This window comes from Xiphias gladius, chromosome 15 (genome assembly GCF_016859285.1).
Source record: "Xiphias gladius isolate SHS-SW01 ecotype Sanya breed wild chromosome 15, ASM1685928v1, whole genome shotgun sequence".
Lineage (NCBI taxonomy): Eukaryota > Metazoa > Chordata > Actinopteri > Istiophoriformes > Xiphiidae > Xiphias > Xiphias gladius.
This window is the reverse complement of record NC_053414.1, coordinates 1,572,841-1,594,153: the sequence shown is the minus strand read 5'-3', so window position 1 is coordinate 1,594,153 and position 21,313 is coordinate 1,572,841. Positions and strand designations below refer to the sequence as shown.

Here is a 21,313-nt window from a genome sequence, read left to right as displayed (position 1 = left end):
TTTTCAGATTTCTCTCTGACTCTGCCTTATTCACTGGCTCCATGTGTCACGGACAGAAAGAGAAACAACAACAGTGATGTGGACAGAGCTGTAGAGGTGGAGCATCATCATCATCATCATCATCATCATCATCACAGTAAATCAATTGTATTTATCAACAGTATGATTCACATCTCAGAAATCTGCAGTTCATTCATGTTTATTGAAATCTTTTATTTATAATTATGTTGATTTTGATTTTTTTTAATCCTGTTTTTGTTTAAAACCTGTCTAGCCGCAGCTCTGTATTAAAACATACACATACACCAGTTTCTGTCATTCTAGAAAACGGATCAGAATTCGTTCTCTGTCTTTATTTATTTAAGATCTTCACACAGACAGCAAATGTTTCAAGCTTTGACTGATAACTGATATCTTTTACATCAAGTTTCTTCTGACAGTTTCTGTCCTCAGGTTGGAACACTTTGGTCTCTTTTGGTTTTAGTATTGAAGTGATTTTTTCCACATTATTGTGCTCTTTGTGTTTGTGATGTTTTGTTAGTTTTATGTTTCAGGACACTGACATGTTTATCCTGATATAATGACTGTAGATTCTGACTGTCAACAATTAACCACTGATATATTGGGAGAATCGAATTTTTTTTTACTGTTTATTAACTGACTGAGATCTGAATTTCTGACCAGTTAAAATTCAAATTCAGGATTTCTTCAGCTCCAGCTGGTCAGGGTTCCGTTAAAGATATAATTAATTCAACAAATGTACACATCTTTCTTCTGTTTTTGCATATTCAAAGGCAAGCTATTACAACAGTATAATTCTTATCTTATTATAGAGGTATTGCTGAGGTGTAACTGACCACACTTCAGCTGTAGATATCTGTCACTGGAGTTCGGACGATTTTTGTCTTTCATTTGCTTTTTCTTCTCTTGTTTTTGTTTTAGTCTTTTCTTTCTTCTTCTCTTCAGTCTCGTCTCTTTGTAGTTTCACGCACCTCCTGGGGATTCCGCGGCTGACACAGTCACAGAGAGGACTTTTATGTTGACAGTCATGTGTAACCCGGATGTGACTGAGGATGTTTCTCTGAGCTGGCTCACGGACGGCAAACCATTTTTTCTCACTGTAACGTTAACGGTGTCTCGGCGATGGGGGTCTGTGCGGGTCCGCGCGCGTCCATGCTTGTCTGCCTGACCCTGCTGGTCTCTGCGGTCCCCCCACTGGCCGCCTGGGAGGCGGATCTGGAGCTGCTGGACCTGGTGGAGGAGATCCCGCAGACCTTCTACCAGTTCCTTTCCGTGGACCAGGTCCGTGCTAATGGCTAACTGCTAACTGTCTCTATGGTAACTGTATAGAAGCAACTTTCTGTGCGCTAATGCTAACACCTGAGTGCCACGCGCACACACAGGGGGCTAAGCTAATTAGCATCGGTAGCCAATGTAGAAATCTGAACCAGACCAGGGATTCCAGTTCAGTCTGACTGGAAAGTGAAACTGGTTCAGTTCCGGTTGTAAGCAGTTAGCTGATGCTAACAACTAGCTGATGCTCAGAGCTGTTGTCTTCCAGCTGTTGCACTCTGACGTACAGTATAATCTCAGCTGTCGAGAAATATTCTACTTTGGGGATGTGCCATAGCCAATGGCACAGGAAGCACTGCGGAGACAGTTGGAGGAACGGTTTCCACTAAATATCAGTAGGTTTTGGAGGCAGACGTCCTTCAGTCAGTCAGCAAAGTGAACGTAGACATCCAAGTCCACCATGAACCACATCAAGAAACACAAGCTGAACCTTTTTGAATGGCCCCCACAGCCCCCTGACCTGAACATCATTGAAAATCTGTGGGTAGATCCTACTCAGGATCTCACTCAGGTGCACAGTGAACCAGGTGTTGTTTGATGAAATAGTTCCTCCTGTTCATTCTCGAGGTAAAGTGATTTTAATGTAAGTGATCGAAACATTCTCGTTATAACAGCCTGCAGCATCCTCATACAGCAGGAACTTCAGTTTTCTGTCAGAGGCGACAAAAAATATCTGATCCTTGGAACCAGAGAACTGGTTTGGTCTTTTACTTTGACAAACGACAGAAAAGATTAACTGATGATTAAAAACAGCTAGAGACAAATTTTCTGCCAATCGATTAATTGCAAACATCTTGAGTAAATTGCATTCATTCTAAATCTCCACAGTGTGAATTGGTAATTGGTCAACACACCTGTTTGACCTCCCTCACCTGTCTTTGTCTCTCAGGACGCCTCAGCAGTAGAAATAAAGAAGGCATACCGACGTCTGTCTCTCACGCTGCATCCTGACAAGAACAAAGACGAAGACGCTGAAACTCAATTCAGACAGGTGAGGACACGAAATGAAGAGGAACACACAGCTGCTGTCCAATCAGATTCAAACTGTTGTTTTCTTTTCAGCTCGTCGCCATTTATGAAGTCTTGAAGGACGAGGAGAGACGACGCAAGTGAGTCTCACCTGTCCACATCACAGCTCACTGCCAGACCTCAGCCAATCACGGCAAAGACCAGAGTCAAACCTCTACAACTGGTCCAAGACCTGGTTTTAATTAGTAATCTATAAATAAAAAGTCTTGTGTGTCTTACACGTACCTGTATATGTGCAGGTACGATGACATCCTGGTGAATGGGCTTCCTGATTGGCGGCAACCAGTTTTCTACTATAGACGAGTGAGGAAGATGAGTAACTCTGAGCTGGGCTTCCTCCTCTTCCTCATCCTCACTGTGGGACACTACGCTGTCATCTGGTCCATCTACCTGGAGAAACAGCTGGTGAGACAGCAAATTAGAGCAGAGCTGGCACAGACAGCCAGTCAGAACAGACCGTGTCATGTGACCTAATGATTAATCCTCCTTGTTTCCAGGACGAGCTGCTGAGTAAGAAAAAGAAAGAGAAGAAGAAGAAGCTTAGCTCCAGACCTGCAGAGGAGCTCAGGTGTATTGGCCAGGACCGGACCGACAGGTACAACTATGACATCATCTTCAGTGGACTTCCTGTTTTTGGTTTGTTTGTGTTTTCATTGTTTATGTTTTTCAGGGTTCAGGACCGACCTCACTGGCAGGACATCCTCCCTCTTAAGCTGAGCATCTGGCTTTACCTGTCCGTCAAAAACCTGCCACAGACCGTCCAGGTACGCTACCTGCCCATCTGTGTACCTGTCCATTAGGGCTAGCACTTTTTCCAAAAATCAAACGCACTTTCATATAAATCTTGCTATCTTATTGGTGATGGCAATTTACGAGCTCCTGGCAAGAGGCCTGCTGAAGCTGAGTGTGCCGAATTGCAGGCAGTCAGACAAGGTTGTACAACTGATGTTGCTCCGCTCGTCTGTGGTGTCTCCGTTGCCTCACTTGGGTAGCAAGCTAGCAGGTGAGTCCACAGATTTGTTGTCGTTTTAGTGTAAGATAGCTGCTTTGTACAAAGTCAACAAACACCCTTATCTTTTTAAGTTACTTTGCCGTCTACAGTGTAGAACCCAAAATACTTCCACTCAATGCTCCTCTGATGCTTTGATGTCGTGATTGTCCGGTCAGGACGGCTTTGCTCGCTACTGTCCTCCATTTTTGTGCCAAAAACCAGAACATTACTAGCATGATAGGACCTATCATAGCATGATAGGTCAAGGGATGCCGTAGGTCAAGTTGATAGTGAAGTTTTAGAGCGCCCTCTGCTGGATCACAAGGCGAACTACTTCAAGCGGCCTGTTGTGCTTATAGACTAAATTTGGAATTTGAGCAGGTCATTACAGTTTGATTAACTTTTTTCCCCTCACGTTCGAAACTGTCTGTCAAAAACCTGCTTCTGACTGTCCATCTCCAGGTAGGAGGGGAAACCATTATGATCACACCTGGACTCTGCTCAGTACTGGTCTCTCTCTGATTTAAGAGGTGAAGTGGTTTCAGCTCAGACCTGTTCTCTGATTCTGATCCTGATCTCAGTGCTGCTCTCAGTCCTGGTCTAAATCCTGGTCCTGGGCTCAGTCCTGGTCCAAATCCTGGTCCCTGTCTCAGTCCTAGTCTCAGATCGGTCCTGGTCTCAGTCGTGGTCTCTGTGTGTTTCAGGAGGTCAAGCAGTACTATGAGGACTACCAGCAGATGAAGCAGCAGCAAAGAGAAGAAGCTGAAGCTGAACAGGAAGCTGTGACCAGTAAACACCTTTACAATTTTTCCTTCCAGGCTGCTGTAGTTTCTGTTTCTTGAAATCAACTCCCAAAATATGTGCTAACAAACGTGCTTACAGATAATCACTGCTGATAGATAATTAATGCTGATTGATAATCAGTGGCAGTCGAAGTTAAAAAACTAATTCGTTTTTTTGTTAAGATGGCAAGTATCGATGAAAGCTCAGTTGGTGCATTCAGGGAAAATCTGAGATTTAAGGCTGAGCCACTGAACAGAAAACAGATAATCTTTTCAACTCTTTGCAGCAGCTGACTGTCAAGTGTTGGAATGTAACACCTGCACCTGAATGCACCAACTGATCGGCTTCAGAACAGCCGAGACTCTGACCTCAGTCACAGGTCCAGTTTTAATTTCCTCTGTGCTGTGTTTTTTCATCTCTTCATCCTCTCAGGAGAGAAGAGGCCAAAGATCAAGAAGCCAAAGGTAGAGTTTCCAGCTTATGAGCCATCTTCAGAGAACCTGAACTACCAGAGCTATGACCAGACCTCGTCCATCGAGGAGATCGAAGATCAGATGGATGCCTGGCTGCAGGACCACAGAGCTGCCAGGAAGAAGGTGTGATGTTATTGATCAGTAATTAATGGTGGTGGAATGAGCTACCAAATGTTATCAGAGCAGGGGCGTCCCTCTCTCTTCAAGTAACTCTTGAAGACTTGTCTCTTCTGAGAGCACCTCTAAGACGCCAACATGCCGAACTAGCACTTACGGTGCACTTTTGGTGCACTTCTTTACCTGATCTCCGTGCACTTTGTCTTATTGCACAGATTTAGTACTTAGCACTTACTTCAAGGTCTCCTACTGTACAGAAGCTTTAGTGTTGACCCTCACTTCTAAGTCGCTTTGGATAAAAATGTTGGAAAAATTAGTAAATGTAAATGTATTAAAACGTCGTCAGACTACAGACTGGACTGTAGTGGACTACAGGTGTGTAGACACCTGAATGATTTCTCTTTCTCTGTTACCTCAGGCTGCAGACTGGACGGAGGACGAGCTCAGCCTCCTCAGCAGGTTGATGGTTAAATTTCCAGGAGGAACTCCAGGTCGATGGGAGAAGATCGCTCATGAACTGGGACGATCAGTGACTGATGTAAGCCCGATTAAACTGGTTTAAATCCAGTTAGGTTTGAATCATACTGGTTCTCAGTGTTGTGTTTGAGACAAAACAGAAGATGGATATCAGGTTGACTGTGTCCCCTACAGAGTCATTGATCATGTCAAGGACATTCTGGTTAGAACTATTGATAATATTTGTCAAAGAACGACTGGTTATCTGTTTTCAGTTTTTGGATTGTATATGTTAGATGTTTGAGTTACACAGGACAAGACAAGAGTTCAGTTCTACAAGGACTGAAGGATTCATAGACAAACTCCCATGACCCCCTACAGGGATCCATGCCGGAGTTAATAGCTGGTCCACTGATCCAGGACTAGGACGGAATCCACATCAGTCCTCCTGAATCTGAGGTTCAATAATCAGCCATCTCCTTTCAGCAGCCTGACAGAAGCTTTCCAAGGGAAACTCAGCATTGTGTGTTTTCAAAACACCCCTCGATTTTCAATGGTTGTCTGTCCCTCCCACAGCCAAAAATAATGGATTAATGCTAGAAGGCTATTAATGTAGCGGTTTTCTCCTAATGAACGTAACACCGACAATTGACCGACCGGTGACAATTTGGTTGGAAGAGAGCATATCAACCAACCAATCGACTGAGAGACTACAGCAGGTAGTGCCCTGGCATCCATGAGACACTGAAGAGTCAACCAAGATAGATTGGGATAGATTTCCCAAAGTGTTTCTGCCACAATTTGACAGTATCATCAGTCCATGTCAACAGTTGTTGGCTGAAAACAGTCTGGACTGAAAGTCTTCCTCTATGGCTTCCCTGAATTCCTGGTGCCTTTCAGCCATGTTCCCTTTCACATGGGTGTAGGCCCACCCACCTTGTGCACCCTACAGAGTTCCCCTCCCACACCTGTCTCCAGGAGAGGTCCGCTGTCTTTCTAATCCGGTAGAGTTGACATTTTCTCGAAATCTCTGTTTCATAGGGATTCTGGACTCTCTCTGGCTCTCACCCAGATCCAGTTTGCCGCGTCACCCTCCCATGACCCTCCCAGGTCATGGTGGTACACAATCCCCTGCACCATGATAAGATGGTGGTTCTTGAAGGAGTCAATAAACAAAATACCTAGACTAGGACCTGGCTGTTCTCAGCTGCTTCCAGTCTTCTTGCCAAACTTGGCTAACACATCCTGGACCTCTCTGTGTACTGGACTCAGAGATGAAACTGATATCCGTCTGAAACACCTGCCTCTGACTGGGAACAAATATTTAATGGGGGACTGTTCCTCTAAACATCTGAAACAAACAAAATCTGTTTTCTTCAACAGGTGACGACTAAAGTCAAACAGGTGAAAGACAATGTGAGCCACACCTCAGGTAAACTCTACTTCTGCTGCTTCTACTATAACTGATTCTACTGTCAGTATCAGGTCCTGCTGGTTCCACTGTCAGCTGTAGTTAACCTTGGTGTTCTCTGTGTTTCAGGTCTGGTGAAGCTGTCCGAGCTGAAGGGTCCTCTTCTTCCTGTGAGGTCGCTTCCTGTTGCTGACAGTGTGTTTACTCAGAGGATGTGCGGGGCCTGTGAGGAGGAGCAGGAAGAAGCGGAGGAAGCAGCTCCAGCAGTTCGCCGGAGGAACAGGAAGTCTTTGGCGGCGGCAGCAGACGGGGGGGAGGTGAAGGTCAGAGGTCGTCGACAGAGAGATTTCGACCCAACGGCAGTGGAAGAGGAGGAAGAGTCGGAGCCTCAGGAGAGCAGGGAGAAGGCGGACCCGACTGCCTGGACTCAGAACCAACAGAAACTGCTGGAACTTGCTCTGCAACAGTTCCCCCGAGGAACTGCAGAACGCTGGGACCGCATTGCCAAGGTGGTCCCTGGGAAGACCAAGGTGAGGACTGACAGACAGGTAGAAAGTCTACCTGTTTACCTGTCAGTCTACCCGTAGGGGGCTGACTGTAAACTGGTTGATCAACTGACTAATTTACCGGGTTTAGAAAACCTATAAAAGTCCAGCCCAGGACAGCAGACTGAACATAAAGCAGACCGATGACCACAAAACACTTAAGATCTAAAGGATGAAGTGAAGCTGTATTTACATTCTAGCGAAAAAATTTGGCTCTTGTACCCTGTGTTCATTTGTGCAGCTCACCTGCTGGCTAGTAAGAACTTGCAAATAAACCAGCAATCATGGAGCAACATGATCATTAATTTGGAGTCGTGTCCAGGCGATGAATACAAGAGCAAATGCAGAATACAGATGCAGATTTTTGCCACAATTTACTTCTTCAAGACAAATTTTCAATTCATTTAAATTCAGTTTTGTTTTTTTTTTAATATATAGCACCAAATCGTAACATACATTATCTCAAGGCACTTTACAGAGTAAGGTCAAGACCATACACTATTACAGAGAGAAACCCGACGGTTCGACCATGAGCAAGCACTTGGTCACAGTGGAGGGGAAAAACTCCCTTTAACAGGAAGAAACCTCTGACAGAACCAGACTCAGGGTGGTGGCTGTCTGCCTCGACCGGTTGGGTTGAAAGGAGAGAAATGGGGGAGAAAGAAGAGAGATGAGTACAGAGACCTGTGCTATGAAGCAAAATTTGTGGTTAGCGAGGTAACTTCAGGTTTAACCCTGGGTTTTCAGGGTTACAATGGTAGTTCACTTCTCACTGGGGTACATCGCCATGGTAACTTATGCTGCACATCTATCCTGCTCCAGATCAGTTTAACTTGAGAGGATCAAATCAGAACCTGTCAACAGCCCAACTATTGACCAATCAGATCACTGGAAAACCAGAGTCATCATTCCTACAGGGACCCGACAGGGACAAAAGAGTTTACAATAAAGTGACAAATATTAAAGAACAATAGATATTTTTATGTGTGTCCACTCTGGTTTTAAAACAGAGCTTCTAACAAACGGAGGTAGAGTTTAACTACATTATGACAAATGTAGCTTCATTTTAATTGCAAAAGATTCTTTGATTCCTGACAGTGTCGATGATTTTACTCTGATTCTATCACTGCAGCTCAGAATAACATGAGACTCTGTGATGATAAATGGAAATAAGAATTAAACCTTCTCATGTATTTTATTAGGAAAATTATCCATACACTGTTAAATATTTCCCATGATTACAAATGAACACGCCAGGCAGATTGACCTCATCAGACATGAACTAATTTTCTTCTCTCCTCTCCCCTCTGCTTTGGCAGCAGAAACAGTCAGATATTGTTTTTGTTTTTTTTATCTGCATCAATTCAGTTCAATTCAATTCAATTTTATTTTATAGCGCCTAATCATAACAGAGGTTATCTCGGGGCACTATTCACGTAGGGCAGGTCTAGACCGGACTCTTGGTGATAATATTTACAGAGACCCACCATTCCCCCATGAGAAAGCACTTGGTGACAGCGGCAAGAAAAAACTTCCTTTTAACAGGTAGAAACCTTGAACAGAACCCGGCTCATGTTGGGCGGCCGTCTGCCCCGACCAGCTGGGTTGAGAGAGAGAGAGAGAGAGAGAGGGAGAAATGGTGGGGGGGGCGTAGCACAGTAGACGTATAACAAAGATGTGTAACAATAATGAGTCTAATAATCAAATTATTATATTACATTATTATATATCTCACTACTGAGCGCTATAGGAATACATGGATCAATGGAGCTATGACTCTGACAGCCTGGCTACAGTGCTGAAAAGAAACCTAGGGTTGTTTTTGTTTTCCTCTACTAGAGATGAGTAATAGGCTGCTCTGGCATTACAGAGGTCCTTCCTATATCTTTTAAGACTATCATGCCAGGCTAAGTGGGATTCTTCCAGTTTGGTAGAACGCCATGTCCTTTCAAGTTTTTGCATAGTTTTCTTTAATACACGGGTTTGTGAGTTAAACCATGGAGCTAACCTCCTTTGTTTTATTATCTTCTTTTTTAGAAGGGCAATAGAGTCGAGTGTCATTCTCATTTAGCCTGCAACACTATCAACAAGATGGTCAATTTGGGAGCGACTAAGCATAAGAGTCCTCTGTTAAATTGTAACACGGCAGTGAATTAAGTGCTGATGGAATCAGTTCCTTAAATTTAGCTACAGCACTGTCAGACATCTAGAAAAGACATTTCTGCCTAACAGTGTGTAGCCCAGTAATAGGAATTCAAAAGTTAAATAATGGTCCAATAAAAGAGGAATCTTTGGAAAGACTATTAAATGTTCAATTTTGATGCCATAAGTTAGAACGAGGTCCAGGGTATGGTTAAAACAGTGAGTGGGTTTATTTACACCCTGAGCGAAGCCAATTGAGTCTAACAATGAGATAAACGCAGATTTAAGGCTCATTATCAGCATCCACATAAATATTAAAATCACCTACTATAACTAAGTTATCTGTACTAAGGACTAGACTTGATAAAAACTCTGAGAATTCAGATAAAAATTCAGAGTACGGGCCAGGAGTGCGGTACACTATAACAAATCGAATAGGCTTAAAGTTTTCCATGATGGATGTGTAAGAGTAAGAACCAGGCTTTCCAGTGAGTTATAATTGAGTTTAGGTTTAGGGTTGATTATTAGGCTTGAGTTGAAAACGGCTGCAGCTCCACCTCCTCGGTTGGTGCCTCATAATAGTTTGTTCATCAAACAAAGAAAAATACTCATTCTGTAAGATACTTAATAATATTTCCTGTATTTATTTACAGTTTATCCTTAGCCTGACTTTAATCATTGCAAATTATTTCTAGTGTTTCTTTTCTATTCTTGTTTTGGGATCATAGTGTTTACATTTCTCCGTATTGAATATCATTTTGGGGTGTCACTATTACCAATTTACCTGCAGTTATCACCATGTCTTATATCTGATTAAGTACTTTATTCATGGTTCAGACAATGTTACTTGTAATTAACAACTCCGCCTCTTTAACGTGAGTTCTCTCTTAGTCCAACAGGAAAACTCAGAGTTAACTAAGCCAGTTGATAACCAGCTTCCTGAGACAGGTTAACCAGGATGGCCAATGTTAGGCTCAGGGAAGCCAGATAATGAAAAGATATCCTGGGTTTGCTGGACTTGCTTTATTGTACAGGCCTCTGATGTAATCATGCCAGATGAATGTAAACAGACTGGACGGGTGTAACCAAACCAGATGTTAACAAACCAAACCAGACGTAAACAAATCAGGAGTAACCAAACTGGACGGGCGTAAACAAACATGTTTTCGTCACTTATCGTAATCATTCTGTCGCAGGTTTCTCCAACTAGAGTAATCTTGTAATGAATACACCTGATGCCTGAACTATGAAGCCAGTTCAACAAACCCAGGATATCTTTACATTATCTGGCTTCACTGAGCCTGACGACTGTGATCACACTCACAGGTCAAATCGCAATGATTATCAACTCAATGAGTCGACCCAGGTTTTCCCAAGCGCATTCACGTAAAAGGGGTGGTGTTTACAGCATAAGACCAATCACAGACATAGACTAGTCTACTGGCAGCAGAGCGGCATATTTATATATATATATATGCAAACTATGATATTACACAAATATGAAGAAGTCAAGCACATGATCCAGGCTGAAAGCAACAGGTGCAGCTGCCAAATGCAGGAAGAACAGCTGGGAAAAAAATTATTGACTGTTTGAATGTGTAAGTTAACAGACTCATAATATCACTGTCCCATCATTAGGACACAAGTAGATCTGACTATAATTACATGTGTGTATTCCATTAAATTATCATGTTGCTTAGATGCCTTCTTATGGCGTTTATGACAGTTTTAGCCACAGTCTTTCAGCTGCGGCCCCTGCAGTGTCAAATAAAAAATTAATATAAAACCATAATTCAAAGCAGTAAGTAGACTGACTTTCATATCTTACAGGTAAAACATGTACAAGGCTTCAGAGCTTCAGTCAGTCTCTGTTGTAGGATGAGATCAGCAGACAAAATCTCGAATGACAGGAAAATAATGAGATGAAGAAGACAGGAGGGGGCAAGCTCCTACACAGGAGTTCAGTCCTGCTGAGGAGCTGGACCTCTGCAGTAATGAGGGTAGCTAATATAAAAATTATCAGGGAAAGACAAAGGGGTTTGCTGGTGTCTGAACACCAATCTAGTCCTCCTAAGAGACCCTCTCACGATCTGTGCACCAAGCTCCAAGGGGTCTTATGCGAATGGTGATGTAATTTTCCAGGAGATCTGATTGGTCAGTAGGTGGAGCTTTTATACGTGTTGATCTGTTATCTCGCACATAACTTGTTTTGGAGCAGGATAGGTGCGCAGCATAAGTTACCATGGCGATGTACCCCAGTGAGAAGTGAACTACCATTGTAACCCTGAAAACCCAGGGTTAAACCTGAAGTTACCTCGCTAACCACAAATCCTGCTTCGTAGTACAGGTCTCTGATCTGAGATCAGTTGTTTACTTTGTGCAGATTCAAGTCAACATGACAAAAGTCTGAGAAACATATCTTGTAGTTTGAGCAGAACAGCAACTCAGAGATTTTCAGTCTTGTAGTCTGCACTGGCCCTAAATCCAGTATTCCCGCTATTTTAGCTCTGTTTTTGTTCTCCACCAGCTCCTGAGGGAAATATCTGACTCTTTAGCTGCTAAATGCTCCACTATGTTCACCAGCTCGTCTCTGACTGTGTGTCTGCTGTTTGCTGCTCAGCAGGTAGTGGACAGTAGCTTTTTCTAGCAGTTTCTCTAAAAAAAAAAAGCCGCCTGCTGCTGTTTAAAACTATGCTATGGGGGAGACTTTGATTTGAGCCTTGTGACCTGCACAGCCCATGTTCTGCCTGTTTGTTAACTGATGGTTACCTGATAGATAACTTATTGATCTGGGTTGTTTTTTTTCAGGAGGAGTGTATGATTCGTTATAAGATGTTGGCAGAGCTTGTTCAGAAGAGGAAACAGATCAAGAGTTGATGTAAGGTCCTGACCCCTGACTCGGCCTCCTCCTGCTGTGACCTCTGACCTCCTATCAGGTGACCCATCAGACAGCTGAACAAAAAGTGGACCTCAGCAGTGTTTTATCTCTCTGGCCAGGTGAGCTGCCTCATAATTGGACTGAATTATAATTTTTTTTTTTTTTTTTTTTAAATGTGTATGATGTGGCCTCTCACCTGCTCAGGTGTGTTTTTAAAACCAATGTGGTAAAGGAAGCAGGTAAGCAGTCGGAAGCCACCTGACCTCTGACCTCACAGCTTCATGTGCCTTAGCTCCGTTCAGCATGCTATCAATCAACTTCTGTTCAACTGATCAATAAAAAGTATTTATTATCCCCAGCAGTTTGTTTTTTACTGTTTGGGTTTGTCGTCGTGCTTGATGTTTAAAGGACCATTCAAGTGATTTTGGACAATCGGTCCAATAAATCCTGTGTTCTTACATTAGCAACAGCCATTTCACAATTAATGCAAGTCGTAATTTTAAATTAGTTTTTTCTTCCTTCTAGAGGCTCATTGGTTTAGTTAATTTAAGTAAGCTATCAAAATGAAACACACGTCCACACTGGCTTTTGGTTAAATCGCATAAAATTGGTTTTTTAATAGTGGTGAAATGTCGGAGAGATCTGAGAATCCTTATGGTGTAGCATTCACGTGCTGCGGTGAGGGTCTAACAACAGAGCTTCTCCATTCAGAAGCTGAGATGTAGGTAAGTCAATAGAGAATACACCGGAGCTGATCTCGTTCTTTGTACATGACAAACTGTGGCGTCCACAACAGATTGTTTGTGATGTCGTGATTGGGACATTTTGAAAACACTGTTGGAGGAGTTGGAGCGAGGCAGTGATGCTGCGGATGAACCAAGCCATCCTGATTTCAGCAGTCAGTCAGACTGGTTTTTAGAGTCAACAATCAACGGGAAGAGGCGGCCGGGACCAGGAGGCCCTGATGTTCCTGTCTGATGAGTAAATTAGTTATTTCACTTTCACTGTCACTGTAATAAACCTCTGGTTACAGAGGGGAAGGGAGAGCGTACATTAATGTAGCCTGACTTATATATGTTCACCTTTTTTTCTTTAGTGACCAAATTGTTTTTTACACTTCTTGGTTTCACTGTTCTGCAACAGGTTCACAGTTAAGCTGACAGAGGCAGAGTCTGTCCAATCAGAACTACTCAGAGGTGGGACATATGTCCTGCTAACCAATCCAACAGGGAACTACCCTGAAGAAAGTTCTACCTCTGCCATGGTAATGAGTTCCTAGTTTTACTAGTGAAATCATGATTACCTTGAGCTATAAATGGGTTTTGTTTTTTTGTTTTTTTTAAGGAACAGCACTGAATTTTAAAGTCACTGAATGTCTCATTTGTAAGCAGATGGTAGTTATTTGGCTTAAATGTGCAGAATCACTGGTATGGTCCTTTAAACTTCAGATTCATTCACTGCATGTTAAAAAACAAACAATGAATAAAACAGACATGAAAATATTTATATTTTCTGTTTCAACCTTACGCCATAAAAAACCCCCAAAAATATAAAAATGAAAGAGTTAAAAAAAAATAAAAAGTGCTTTTTCAAGATGAAAACAAAATAATAATAAACAGAAGAGTAAAATATGCTCCTTAGGTTTGATTTATTTTACGAACCGGAGTTTAAGGAAAAGTGTCAACCTTTGTTTCTTTTTTCACTCCTTATTTACTGATGTACACTTACTACATTCATGCTATTTTTGACTCATTCAATAATCTTTTACCACATTTTCTTTCAGTTTCAGAGCACCATATAAAAGAACTGCTCCATGCAAATTAAACGTGTATAAAATAGAATAAAACATTGAACTGTGAAAAATCCAAATAATCAAGAAAAACATACTCTGTTTTTGTGACTCCTGACTTTAGGATTTATAAAACACTGGCTGATCTGAGTGTCTCTCTCCCTTTAACACTTTTTTGCACTTCCTAAACTCATCAAATCATCCTGATGAGTTTGTCATAGGAGCTGGTTTAATTTAATTTGTCTGAATATATTTTGTTTTTCATCCTTTAGATGTGGGAGTCTTTTTTTCACTGTTGTAAAAAACTTTCAGTAATGTCTTCTGCTAATTTGTGGGCATCAATTCTTTACAGAACCGACTTGCACAAACATGTAAACAGGCTATTAAATGACAGGAAGTGACACTTTTATTCTCAAAATCCTCCCGGAAGCCTCTTTGACTCCCGGAAGACAATCGGAGGAGATGGCGGCATCATCAGTAGGATGTGAACGGGGAAATGTTAATCGTCAAAATGTGGAAAATTCAAATCGAATTGGAGATACTTTCTTGGTAGTGGTTGAGCATGATTACTCCATGAATGGATCACAGGAAGGCAGTTGGGCAGAAATGGATTATGATGAAGGGAGCGATGAAGAGTACAAGGGGAAAATGAAGGGAAGGATGATTGAAAATCAATGTAACAGGAATAAATAATAAGAAATGACAGTGAGATATAAAAGTGAGGAAGAAGGGCGGAAAGACCTGAGAAATGTATTGTCATGATAAGATTTAATGAAAAGGCTCAACGAAACATGAAGAAAGAGGTTGACTTTGGTGAAATGTGCGAATGAAGAACAACTTAAAAAGAAGAAACTAAAAGACATAGGAAAACATAAGGTGGAAAACACAAGGAGGATGGGAAAACAAAACGGTGGTGGATGTAAAGGAGTGATCACGGGGGAGGAATATCAAAGGAGGAAAAATAATGAATGCACAAAGGCTGAAAACAACAAAAGAGGGAGTGAAAAAGAAAAGTGTACCCTATTGATTGAGTATGAAGAAGAGAATGTAAAAAAGAAAAGATATTCCTGGGTTTTATGAGGTCCCCCGTGAGAGTGTATGTGCCAAAGACATTGAGGTGGTTGAATTGTCAAAGGTTTGGATACACAGCCAATACTGTTAAGAGCAGAGGAAATGTACTAGATGTAGGGGTGACCACGAGTATGGAAAGTGCAGAACAGGGCTGTTACCAAAGTGCTGTAACTGTGGAGGAGCCCATAATGTGGCATATGGTGGCTGTGAGGTCATGAGAGGGGAGAATAAAATTCAAAGTAAGAGTGTAAAGAAGGATCACTTGTGCAAAATAACAATGCCATGACTGAACTAGGAGCAATGGGGCTACGAGAGCTACAACAAAGAACAAACTACAGACTATCATACGATGGAATCACAGCAGCCGCGACACCCATCCACATGTTGACGTTGTGACCCATGAGTACTCAGTTGTCATTACTACATTATTGCATGAGTACTCAGTGCTCATGGGTCGGACCACGCCCATCTTCAAATTCACCTTCACTCTGATCTCAAATACACACCTGTAAAGTTCTGTGACTGTATCTTACACAGTTGTGACGCTATTGGGGTGAAAACATATGTCCGCAGGCAGGCAGGCAGGCAGGCAGGCAGGCAGGCAGACAGACAGACAGACAGACAGACAGACAGACAGATGCCAAAGTACTCAAAACCACCTCTGTGGTTGTTCACTCTACAGTGGGTGTCTCCAGGACAACATTCTGCCATGATGACACATACACAGACGCACAAGTTGAAAACAATACCAGCCACGCTGTTGCGGCTGATAATAACTGGGTCTACGTGGAGAAAATGGCCTTAGTAACTTTCATTGCAGGATTGATAAAACACTATGGCTGAAGTAAAGTCAAAAAATAATCAGATTCAGCTGGTTGTCAAAGCAAAAGTGAATCGTTTAGGATTTTTGGATCAACATGGGAAAAAAGTGAGGGAGAACCTCACCAATCAGTCAAGCCAGGAAGCCCCATGGGTTGGTTAATACTAATTGTGGCAATTCTCTTACATTGGAATGCCAGGAGCTTACTGGCTAATGGCTAGGATTTAAAGCATTTAAAGAAATGGCTGTAAAACTGGGTGTAGTATGTATTCAGGAAACCTGGTTAAAACCAACTCTAGACTTTGCGTTGCATGGATATACTGTGATACACAGTATATCAACACAACACACAGTGGTGGAAGTGTGGGAAAGAGGGGAGGACGTGGTTATAATTAACTACTACAATCCATGCAAAAGGCTGGATTTGGATAAAATACTAAGGATACACAGACAAAACAGAAATAAAGTAGTATGGTGTGCAGATTCCATTACTTATAGTGCAGTGTTAGGGAGTTGTCATCAAGACTTAAATCGGAAGGCAATTTAAGATTTGATGGATGATGGTAGAGGAATGAGGTTAAACCTAACTACAGGTACTGAATTAGCATTAGATACAACAGTAGTGTCTAATTCCCTGGCTGGAGTAACGGAAGTCTGGACAGCTACAACAGTAGGATGCAATCACTACCGAGTCTCATGCTTGGTAGGAGAAAGAGTGGAAGTTAGACTAGGTGTTTGAATCCCAAAGTGGGGCTTTGGAAAAGCAGAGTGGGCTCCAGAAGTTGAGCGAGGAAATGATAACAAGGACTCACATCTCTGGAGATATAGATGAAATAAACAATTGGGAAACCTCTGCAATTATTATGGCATCAGATGGCTCTATACCCATGAGTGAAAATAAGATGGACAGAAAGCTGGTTGAAGAATGTCTTCAGACACGCTAAAAGAACCCATAACATGCAGCATCTGATTCAGTATAAAGAGGGAAAGGGCAGCGGTGAGGAGAACAGAGTCAGTAACTGCAGAGTTTTTTGATAGAAAAAGCCTATATTGTGATGTGGAAGGAAGGATTGTTAATTAAGCTGCACAAGATGGGTGTTAGTGGGAGAGTTTATAACTGGATAAAAGATTTTATGTTTGAAAGAAAAATCCAAGTAAGGATTGGATCACACTTGTCAATTCAGTATATGGTTGGAAATGGCGCACCTCAAGGCAGTTTGATAAGCCCACTGCCTTTCATCATTTTTGATCAATCATGTTTTCTCTAAGTTAGCAGCAGATATAGGTAGGTCACTGTTTGTGGATGATAGGGAAAAGAGGAAGGAACATGGAACATGCCATCAGGAAAGTGGAGAAATTGGTGAGGTGGCGGAGTGGGGTTATGATTGGAGGTGTAGCTTCTCAATGACGAAAACTCACCAGGAAAACAACTGAGGAAGGGACGAAGATAATGATTAATGGGAAAGAATTTGAAAGGGTTGGAACATTTACATTTTTGGGAGTTCTTTTTCATTCGTGGTTAACATGGGCAGACCGCGCCCGGAAAATGGACGGAAAATGCAAAAAAAGTAATAAACACAAGCACTGGTCAGGGTACTGCTAGCTTTTTTAAGGGATACAGAATAGGGGATATAGGATATGATGGAAGAACAGGAATAGGGTGGCTGACATGGATAGGGACTTTATAGTTGGACTAGATTTTAAAGCATGGAAGATAAAGTTTAGTTAATATTTGTGTGTGGGTTTTTTTTTTTTTTTTTTTTTGAATTTGGAAGAGATTTAGATTGTAAATCCAGAGTCTGATCCACACTCCGGAGCAGAAGGTGGCGATAATGCACCAATAAGTTTGATGCCACCCGCCGTAAAACAATAATGAGCCGAAGAGGAAGAAGAAGAACCAGAAGGAAGACGCCTCTTTGTCCCTGCTAGCGGAGAAGAAGAAGAGGAAGGCGTCAGTTAGCATTAGCATTAGCAGTTAGCGAATATCTGTTGAGGAACCCGCGGATTAAAATTCACACGTCACTGCTGCCGTGAGTATACGTCACGTGTCTTCTAAACGTTTGAAACGTTGAATGTGTTTTTCAATAATTATTAAATTTACGTAATAAACTTCAGAGTCGCTGAATGACGTTATATTTCACAGTGAAAACAGTAGGCATCAGAGCTAACAAGCGAACAGCCAAAATTTGTTAAAACATTGTATAATGAAGAGCGGCACGGTTCATTAACTGACTCCCGGTTACAGCTCGGTTTCTATTAAGATCAGTCTCACCAGACTCCATGTAAAAAACGGACATATTTTGAGATTACTGACCGCATGAAGTCAGGATTGTTGTGTTTTTTCTTCACAGAAATTAAATATATGATCCATTTTACTATATCTGCTGATGTTAAACAGTAACTGCTGAACCGGACAACTATTCAGAATCTAAACATTTTATAAAGAAACTAATAAATTTGATCATGACTATGTGTTTGACAGCTGTGTGTATATAACTGAGCCACTTTCATCGTTGTGCTGCATAAAATGATTTAACATTGAGAACAGTATGAACATATGAATCTAACAGACTTCAGCTTTGAGCTCCCAGCCTGTCTGAGCTGCAGTACACTGTCAGGTTTCATCAAATCAAAAGTGATCATGGTGTGTAGTCATTTCACTTTCAGGAAAGTTTAGCTGAGTGAGCAGGTAATTCAGAAGCTCCTGGTTCCTGCAGTAAAAGCCCTGTTTATTTTTTAGTGACTCCCAGATCAACATGAAACTTTCCTGCTTGTACTGTAGTGTTTAGATATGGAGGTCAGAACATAAACCTGTATCTTGGCTGACTCTCAGGAGAGTGTGTGTTCAGTAACATTCATATAATTTTAATAAAAATCAGCAGCTGAGAAGCTGTGTTTACTGTGTTTTTACTAGGGTTGTAGTCAGCCAAAGAAAATTTTGGTCAACTGAAATCATACCTACTCTTCAACCAATTGACTGGTCACAGTGGGAAAAAAAAATCTGCATGTTATCTCTAGATGAAGTAAATCGGCCACAGTGCACAGAGTGAGCCTAATTAGCCTAAATGAGCATTCGCAGCATATTAAATCATTTTAACCTGATTATTTTACACTGAAATGGTAACAACGGGCTCAGAGCCGACCAGTGAGCACCTGCCCATATTCATATGATTTCTTAAAACAGAACTATATAAACTGGTAATTACAGCACAACAACTATTGAGGAATATTCACTCAAAGTCTCAAGCGTTAAACAGGAAAATTGACAGAGCATCCCAACGCAGACAAGGTAGCCTACCGTTTTTAGATGATCTGCCATGTAGGTTGTTGAGCTGTGATGTGCAAACTGCTGTTTGTAAAGTTTACAGTCAACTTTTTGGTCATTTGTTTTAACAAAATGCAGCCACACCGACGACTTCTTTGACAGGGTGTCAAGTAGTTTGGAGCCGATTCCGAGTAAATGTTCAGGAAACATTCACTAAACATTAAATAAGTTGGACCTAGCAGAACTGTTCAAAAGGTGTGAAAACTGAGTTGTTTTCAAAACACCCCCATTTTCAAAAGGTGGTCTGTCCCTCCAGCCACCGCAGTAAATAATGGATTAAGGCTGTTGATGTACCACTTTTCTCCTCATGAAAGTAACACGACTGGGTGCCTATAGCCCTAGTTTTTACTGCGTGTTTACCGTGTTTATGGTGGGTTTGCTATGAGAATGTCCCCCAGTGAGGACTGTTGGTAATCACTGATCGAGCAATGAGTCTGTCCTGTACAGTCGTGTGTTAGCAGTCAGAGATGATAATGTTAGTAGCTGTAGTTGGCCTTCTGCCACTGTCTCTTTATTTTCGTAATACTGTTTACTGTATCATTGTGCTTGATCAAACATGTCTGAAGAAAGAGAGAGATGATTATTATGAACAAATCATTCGAGTCAGTGTGTCCAGGTGTTAACTGGTCTCACCTGTCTGTGTCTCTTCAGCTGTGATGCAGTCATGTCTGTGCAGTTGATGCTGCAGCAGAGGATCAGCTCTGCTCAGGTGTTGCTGCAGCGGGCAGAGCAGCTTTGTCAGGGTGTGGAGGGTCATCAGAAGCTCTGCGGTAAACTGCGAGCTGAGCTACGCTTCCTGCGACGTGTGGAGGCTGGAGAGCTGCAGGTCAAAGAGTCTCACCTGCACAGCACCAACTTGACTCACCTGACAGCCATCGTGCAGTCGGCCGAGAGTCTGGAGGACGTGGTGGCTCTGCTGCATGTCTTCACTTACCAGGAAGCCTCCGGCCGCCGCCGGACACTGGTGGTGGACGTGGTGGCTAATGGGGGACATACCTGGGTGAAAGCGGTGGGCAGGAAGGCGGAGGCTCTGCACAACATCTGGCAGGGGCGGGGTCAGTACGGAGACAAGAGCATCATCAGGCAGGCGGAGGACTTCCTGCAGGCCAGCCACCAGCAGCCTGTCCATTACCGACACCCCCACATCATTTTCGCCTTCTACAATGGGGTCTCCTGCCCCATGGCCGACCGCCTCAGGGACATGGGTGTCTCCGTACGTGGGGACATCATCGCTGTCAACGCTGTAGTGACAGAGGGAGGCAGTGATGAAGAAGACGAGGAGGGGGAGGAAAGGGAGGCAGATGATAACCATAAAGAGGATGAGGAGGTGTCTGAGCTGACGCGGGTGGACCGCGGCACGGTGGTGGTCAGCCTGGCGTTTCCTGCCCAGGTGCAGGTGGAAGAGTGTCGGCGGGTGAACCTGGACATCACCACGCTCATCACATATGTGTCGTCGCTAAGTCACGGCCGTTGTCACTTCACCTTCAGGGAGCCTGTGCTGACGGAGCAGGCCGCCCAGGAGCGCCAACTGCAGGTGCTGCCGCAGCTCGATGCCTTCATGGCAGGGAAGGAGCTGTTCGCCTGCCGTGCTGCTGTCACTGACTTCCAGCTGATCCTGGACACACTGGGCGGACCGGGTGAGAAGGAGCGTGCTCAGAAGCTCCTGGCACGCCTTCACCTGGTCGACGACCGGCCATCGGAGCGAACACTGCGCCTCACGCCCAGTGCCAAGGTCAACCAGCGCTCGCTTACGATTTTCGGCACTGGTGACTCACTGAGAGCCGTTACCATGACAGCAAACAGCCGTTTTGTCAGGGCGGCTGCGAATCAGGGCGTCCGATACAGCGTGTTTATCCACCAACCACGAGCTCTGACCGAGGGCAAGGAGTGGAGGGCCATGCCCATCTGAGACAGAGAAAGACTTCCAGTAGAGGGGCTGATGGGAGTTTGAGTCTGTTGGCTGAAACAGGTTTAATGTTAAAGCTTTGACTCAAAATTGCCCTGTTGTAAATATGAACCTGATCAGCTGACTTTTGTTATTTTTCTTCATTATTTCAGAATCTATATTCACAGATCAATAAAGCATCACAGTCACTTCCAGCTCCTCTGTCATTTGTTACAGGAGGTCAC

The 21,313-nt window shown here is 42.9% G+C and overlaps 2 protein-coding genes across 3 annotated transcripts; both read left to right on the top strand.

The window, feature by feature from the left end:
- Positions 1-1,050: 1,050 nt before the first annotated feature.
- Positions 1,051-12,220, top strand: dnajc1 (DnaJ (Hsp40) homolog, subfamily C, member 1). The gene is made up of 12 exons (XM_040146315.1): positions 1,051-1,302; positions 2,243-2,344; positions 2,416-2,462; positions 2,622-2,787; positions 2,880-2,977; positions 3,053-3,146; positions 4,078-4,162; positions 4,589-4,752; positions 5,165-5,284; positions 6,586-6,634; positions 6,743-7,143; positions 12,109-12,220. The coding sequence occupies exons 1-12, from the start codon at positions 1,144-1,146 to the stop codon at positions 12,175-12,177; spliced, it is 1,554 nt and encodes a 517-aa protein (XP_040002249.1). The 5' UTR covers positions 1,051-1,143; the 3' UTR covers positions 12,178-12,220.
- c15h7orf25 (chromosome 15 C7orf25 homolog) lies at positions 12,195-21,294 on the top strand. Of its 2 annotated transcripts, none has more exons than XM_040146318.1 (2): positions 12,195-12,297; positions 19,835-21,294. In XM_040146318.1, exon 2 carries the CDS (start codon positions 19,848-19,850, stop codon positions 21,090-21,092), a length of 1,245 nt encoding a protein of 414 aa, XP_040002252.1. In that variant the 5' UTR covers positions 12,195-12,297; positions 19,835-19,847; the 3' UTR covers positions 21,093-21,294. The 2 variants fall into 2 exon arrangements, with proteins under 2 accessions (XP_040002252.1, XP_040002250.1); XM_040146316.1 differs by lacking the exon at positions 12,195-12,297 and adding an exon at positions 17,728-17,888.
- The last annotated feature ends 19 nt before the right edge of the window (positions 21,295-21,313 follow it).